Below are 7,133 nucleotides of genomic sequence, written 5' to 3'. Positions count from 1 at the left end.
TGTCAAGCTCACGCGCACTTCGGTCTCCCTCGAGGCGTTGCTAGGGCTCCAAGCATCTCCAGGATCGATTCCTTTCTAACTGTTGCCCTGTTTGGACGCAGTTTCCTTGGAGTCTCTGACTATCGAAGTGTTTTGGAGAGTAAGCGAGCTCCCGGAGAAGGCTGAGGGTCTCCAAGTGAGTTCTCCAGACCATCTCTGAAGCCCGCCCTCAGGATGAGGAAGATTTTCAAAATCTTGAGAAGGAGAGAGCGGTCTCCATCTGGCTCCTCCTCTCCCAGGAGAGACAGCGAGGTCCGACCCTTGGTCCCAGGTGCCGGTTATGTCATCAGAATGAAGGACCTCGGGAAGATCCATAAAGCTGCCTCCTTCGGGGATGTGGCCAGGGTGCAGCACCTGCTGCTGCTGGGCCAGGCACACGTGGACGATCTGGATAAAGAGAAGCGGTGAGAGGGCGCTGGGGGTGAGAGAAGGGATGGCCCCCCCCAGGAACAGTGTAAGACACCCCCTCCTCCACCCTCCCTCCACGAGTCTGCATGTGCCTTGGCTAATCCTTGGAAAACTTGTCCTTTGAGCACCTGGGCCAGAGCAGGCGCAGGCTCTGCCTCCTGGAGATTGGATCCCAAGTTCTGAGTGCTGGTGACCCCTGACCCTCCTGCCTGCCCATTTTTAATGGAGGGGAAACTCCTTCCTTTTACTTGTAGTCTGCTTCCAGCTGACTTACTCTTTCTCAGTGACGTGGTGGGAGCAAATGCTGCTCTCTTCCAGTGAAATGTTCTTCTGAGTCTGCTATTTATTTCCCAGACGTTTTTGTTCATCATATCCGGTCAGAAGAACTAATGCACATTGTAGATGTCCTCGGGTGAGAAGGGTGGCCACTTATATTTATTTGGGCAGCGATTTCGATTTCAGGCGGAGTAACAATAATGCATTTTATGTTACAAGTATAGTACCTAACAAGAGTACAATTTTGATTTTCGTAATTACCAAGCATTGACTTAGCTCTCATTTTCATAGCACACCTCTACACCTGGCTTCTGCAAATGGCCATCCAGATGTTGTGTCTCTCTTAGTAGAGAGAAAATGCAAAATAAACCTGCGTGACAAGCACTATCAGACATCTTTAATGAAGGTATGCCCTAGTTAACCTTGCTGGTCTATAGAATGCGTTTGGAGTAAGAAAATGTGCTTTACTAAATTATTTAAATATCACTAATGATGTTTTAGTATACTAAATACTTTTTAGAGTATTGATTGTCTCTTTCTCTACATTCCATTCACAGGCAGTACAGTGTCAGCAGGAGGAGTGTGCAAGGATCCTGCTGGATTATGGTGCAGACCCTGCTCTGATGGATACCCATGACAACACTGCACTTCACTATGCTGCCTCTGGACTTAACACAGCCATAGCAGCAAAGCTGCTTAGACATACAATAGACATGGAAGCAAAAAACAAGGTAGAAGTCTACCTCTTGTGTGAGAAAATATTTTCTGAGATCAAATGTGTAAATCAGGTATTTTCCAATGCACATTATATTCTTGGAAGCATTTCTTTAATGCAAGTATCTTAAAATCCATCTCTAGTCAAAGTTCATTGGCCTTGGGAATTTTCTGATGGCCAGGCAAAACGGGGAGGAGACTCCATTCACAACGGAACTCTTAATGAGGAACTTCCCTCGACTGCTTTGGACCAGGGCCTGTTCTAAGATTTAATCTTCGAGTAGGGTTGTTAACCTGGGATCCATTAATTTCAAAAAAAATCACCATTTATTTTATAGTTCTTTCAATGTTATTGGCTTCCTTTGCATTCTCTGTATTTTAGGTATTTAAAAGCATTATTCTGGAAAGGGGTGCATGACACACACACACAAAAAGTTATGAAAACGTGACTTAAGGAATGGTTTGTAATGGTGAAATGTGAAGTGACTTCCCAGGCTCACCTAGCCACTCTAAGTGTCTCAGCAGCAGGCCTTGAATCTCTGTTTCACTGATTTTGAGTTTGGCTCTCCATTCAGTCCACCACATCTATCTCTCTAGAATTTTCTTTGCATGCTATATTAGGTCTGGTACCCAGAATTCAAAGGTTCCATCAAATATCTGTCTGCAATACTTTACATATAAACCTTTACCTATGATAGTACAATGTTAATTGGTCAAGAAGAAATGTCATAATGTTTTAAAAAATATTCTGTTAAAAATTTGTTCAGCATAAAACTGCAGACAGACATTTTACAAGAACAAATTCTTAAGTGTATGTAGGTGTGTTTTTTTTTTTCTATTTCCTACACGCTATGCCGTTTCCTTTCTAGACTTATTGAGTATCTCCTGATTTTTAAGAAAAGGTTTGACTCCTCGTCACTGCTGCTCAAGAAAGAAAATAAAAATCAAAATATACATTAGGAGGGTTGTGAAGGGAGGGAAAATATCAAGAGAATGACTTTCTTCAAGGTTCAGCCACCTTAAGGCAAGATTTTCTTGAGTTTTGAGGCTGGTTGTAACACACTTCAGGGGAAAGGATGAAGAGAACTAGGCAACTTGAAAACTGACCAGAACTTAGTTGTAGCTTGGCCAAGTACTGGGGAAATAAGGGTGACTGCACGCAGAACGATCATTGATCATGACATGAAGACAGAGGAAAGGAAGGTACCCCTAAAAGATTAGGAAAATCTCTTACACATCCTGGTTTTCTACGTCCTGATCACAAATTAATAACTGGAAGCAATCCCAGAGGCTATCTAACTTCATTCCCTCATTTTACATGTGAGGAAATTAAGGCCCAAAGAAGTGAAATAATTTACTTACGGTCACATGGAAATTAACTAACAGAAGCTGGATTTATGCCCTGCTCTTCTCATTCCAGAGTTCCATTGTAGCCTACTTCCTTAGCATGTCATTAGCAAGTTCACAGGATGTTCACAACATGCCTTCAACTGAATTCTATCATATAAACAATTCTTGCATACCTTAACTTGATCTTTAATATGATTTTGCAGGAAGGCTGCACACCACTTTTGCTTGCAGTTAAAGAAAATAACCGAGATATGGTAGATCTTTTCTTAAAGAATGGAGCAAATGTGAATACATCGGATAGGCTTGACAGGTACGGTAATTAAAGCTTCCAAGAAAAAAAGAGGTAACTGTTATTAGAGGAATAAGAACAACTTCAATCAGGGAACTCTTAGTGAGCAACAATAATTGAAATTGTTCATCACTGAGAAAGGGTGACAATGTGCACAAACATCAATTATGAAAAGGGCTACTATTTATGCTTCTGCAGCAGAGAAAGCCATTCATGTGGGCATGCCATCCACCATCAATTAGTGATTTATTTTCGCAGGTTTCATTGTTTGATTTTCAATGACTTAAGATCATCACATAGCTGTTTTGTGTACTCGTGATGCAATTGATTCTCTACATGAAATAATCTTCATGTCAATCATGAGAATTGATGTGTGTAATTTTTCCTTCTTCTTCCTTTCATTGTTCTTAAGGATATGTGCACTGACAAATACAAATCAATACAATAATAAGATGACTGACTTTCATGATCCTGTGACCTTATCACTGTGAATATTTATGCCACTGGCTGAGATTTTAGTCCTTCCATACTTTCTTATGCTACAGGATTTTTGTCCTAATACCAGAAATTCCACATAGAGGATCCAAGAAAGGCATTGAAGCCTTCTCCTGGTTCTTTTAATATTTGAGGACGATGGAAGCACTTACATTGTCACATTTTCTCTCTTTTATTCTTTTAAAATTTATTTATTTTTACTTTTCAATTTTTTGCAGTTTTCAAATTTTGAGTTCAAATTGCTCTTCTTCCTGGGCCTCCCCCTTTCCCAGGATGTTATGCAAACTGATATAGGCTGTACATGTACAATCATATTCAACCTATTTCTACACTGCTCATGTTTGACAGAAGTAGCAGAATAAAAGAGGAAAATCTGAAGACAGAAAAAACAAAAAACCAAAAGGGAGAGAAAATAGTATGCTTCCACCTCCATTCAGACTCCATAATTGTTTCTCTGGATGTGAATAACATTTTCTGTCATGAGACTTTTTCCCCCGGTTTTCTCAGCATTTTTTGTCAACTAGTGAATTCAGAAGCTGGAATCTTTGGATTTCTCATATAGAAGATTACTGTAGTCATTGACCCTGGTTCTTTGATACCAAACATATTCCACTAATCCTACACTCTGTTTCTCAGCCTGTCCCAAGTGGCTTTGATGATTGTCGATTTATACAATAGAATTTTATATATGGTAGAGATAGATCACCTTCACTTGTATTATTTTTGATTAATTCCCTTGGTATTCTGGACCTTTTGTTCATCCCGATGAATTTTATTTTTTAATTTCTATACAATAATTTTGGTAGTTTGATTGGTATGGCACTGAGTAAGATATTACTTTTGGTAGAATTGTCATTTGTATCATATTAACTTGGCCTACCAATGAATAACTGATATTTTTTAGATTATTCAGATCTGACTTGATTTGAGTGAAAAACGTTTTGTAATTGTGTTCATTGTTGGTTGGTTTGTATTGGAAGAGAGATTCCCAAGTATTTTATATTGTCACAATTCTCTTTCATCGCTCAATTCTTTGCACACTTTTCCTTCTACCTCTCTTATATGATTTTAATTTCCTTTCTGAGCTCTTCCATGAGCTCTCTCTGGGATTGAGCTCACTTCTCTTTTTGCTTTGCGATTTTGCCTATACGTGTTTTGGCGTCATTCTCCTTCTCTGAATTTTTTTCCTCCACATTCTTTGTGGCCACAATAACTTCCTATGGTCATTTTTTCCAATGACTTTTTGCTCGTCTTTTTTTCCCCTTTCTTTTCAATTTGAGCTCTGCTCACAATGTGGAAAGGGCACTGTTTCAGAATTTTGTAGCAGGGTCTCCAGGTCCTGGCTGTTTACCTGGTGCTGCAATGTTTTGCTGACTCGTGTGGGAGCCCTCTTTTACGGTGGTTTGCTCGGGGGAAGGGAGTGGGAATGAAAGGCACTGCTGCAGATAGTAGGGTTCTGGCAGCTTACCTGATGCTGTCCCGGAGTTCTACTGCTGATGTTTGTCATGTGCTACGACTGGTGGAGTGTTCTTGAGTTTCCCTAGATGTACCCTGAAGTTCTTGGCATTGTAACCATTGGTGGCTGCCTGTTTCCTTAATCACCTGTAGGGATAGACCCTACCTGTTTGGCTGAGTCTATTCTGAGGCATGTCAGTTCTTAGAACTGGAGTCTGCCCACTCCCTATACTGGGACTCCGAATCTACCATTGCTTTGTTGAGATGAGGCTTGCTGCTGCCCTGTTGGGATACTTCCTGTCCTGGAGTATGCTCCCTTTTACCTAAGTGAGAAAGAACTTCCCTGTCAATCTTCCAAGGTTTGGGGGCTCTAAGATTGTTTCACCCTATACCTTTGATGGTTCTGCTGTGGCAGGACTTGTTTGAGGGCAGTATTTTATGGTTGTTTCGAGGTGAATATTGGAGAGTTATGGCGATTTACTGCTTACTCCATCATCTTGGATCGCAAAACTAAAAATAATCTTTTAAAAAACAAACCTAATATTTTAAAAGATAGGATAATATTAAGAGCTAATACTATATTTCATAACTCCATCAGTTTCAATCTTTCCCATAATCCTTTATTCCGCGCCACCCCCAAATATATTGTACTCGTTCCTTTTGCTATGTTTGGTATTGAGATTTTGGATCAGAGAAAAACATTTAAACAGAATCAACATTTCTACCTGCCATAAAGAGTTTATTAACACTTGAATATACCTTAAAATATCCATAATTTCCCTATATAATATATTTACATTACATGGATATTTTTGACACTACTTCCACCTTCCACAGAGTTAGCCTATTATATCGGTTATCACTGCGTGAGTGTTCACCCTTCTTTGCAGAGGAAGACCATGCCATCAGGGCAATACTGCCATGACTTGCAATTGACTTTATTTTGAGCGAGGGAGGGCTGTGCAGGTTGCCAGCCTCACATCTCCTCCAGAACCATCTGAATCCAGTGACCAGATATTCATCAGGATGACTGGAGATGACCCAGGATGAGACAATTAGGGTTAAGTGACTAGGCCAAGGTCACACACCTAGTGAGTGTCAAGTATCTGAGGTGAGATTTGAGCTCAGGTCCTCCTGACTCCTGCACTCGTGCTCTATGCACTGCACCACCTCGCTGCCCCATGAGTTATCACGAAGTAATCAAGGAACAGCACACCTCTACGTGACATTACTGATATACCTACAATACTGCCTTAGGCAGAAAGACAGTGAATTATTCAACATAACACAAACTCGGAACTTCAAAAGATCTCTGTTTTCACGATTTTGGATATTTTCTCTACTAGTGCAGCTTGTAATCACACTAACTCTTTATCAACTGCCTTCATGGGTTAATGGGCCTTCCTGAAATCCAATGGTCCTAGCTATCTGGTGATGAACCTTTCTTCAGTTACATGAGCTTGTCCATAAACATTACTTTCAAAGAGCCTCCACTTTCCTTTCAAGGCTAGTAAACAAGTGGAAACTTGGTGTAGGCTCCCTTGAAAGTTCTTCACTTTTGTACACAAGTTACTCTGATGCACTACCTTCTTGTTGTCATGAAAATCTTGAATTGGACAGTTCCTGCTAGAACTCTAAGAGGACAAAAAATACCCCTCTCAATCCTGTCTTTCCTTCTTTTCCTAACTGCCATTTTTCATGCTGCATATAAGCACAAAAAGTACTCATCCCTCACGAAGTATTCATGTTGCACATGCGTATAACCTCATATATGAGATATCCTCTTGTTGCAACATATCGAGAGAAATCTAATTACGTGTGACTCCTTTAAATTCTGAAATGTCGATGGTTTCTTTGTTATTCTAGAACAGCCCTGATGATTGCTGCCCGTTGTAAACCAACAGGTGTAGTCAGTCTTCTTCTTCAATATGATATTGATCTCTCTTGCCGAGATGCATTTGGACAGACAGCTGAGGAACATGCTGCTTTCAGTGGTCATTCCATGTAAGTATCAACGTTTTAATTCTAATAATTTGTATGGAATTGCATTTAAAATCATTTCTCCTCTATACAAAGGAGACTGTCTGGGACTTTCATAGTTGCATAA

General features: G+C 40.3%; 1 protein-coding gene across 1 annotated transcript in view; it reads left to right on the top strand.

Moving 5' to 3' along the window:
• The first annotated feature begins 213 nt into the window (after positions 1 to 213).
• The window catches only part of LOC140522474 (uncharacterized), a 64,946-nt gene continuing 58,026 nt past the window's right edge, over positions 214 to 7,133 (top strand). The window contains exons 1-5 of the mRNA XM_072637906.1: positions 214 to 443; positions 1,015 to 1,129; positions 1,281 to 1,511; positions 2,991 to 3,097; positions 6,893 to 7,030. Of these exons, the coding sequence (XP_072494007.1) occupies positions 214 to 443; positions 1,015 to 1,129; positions 1,281 to 1,511; positions 2,991 to 3,097; positions 6,893 to 7,030 (821 nt within the window). The remainder of the gene's footprint in view (positions 444 to 1,014; positions 1,130 to 1,280; positions 1,512 to 2,990; positions 3,098 to 6,892; positions 7,031 to 7,133) is intronic.

The sequence above is a fragment of the Notamacropus eugenii genome, chromosome 2, assembly GCF_028372415.1.
Source record: "Notamacropus eugenii isolate mMacEug1 chromosome 2, mMacEug1.pri_v2, whole genome shotgun sequence".
Taxonomy (NCBI): domain Eukaryota; kingdom Metazoa; phylum Chordata; class Mammalia; order Diprotodontia; family Macropodidae; genus Notamacropus; species Notamacropus eugenii.
This window is presented reverse-complemented; position numbering and strand designations above follow the sequence as displayed.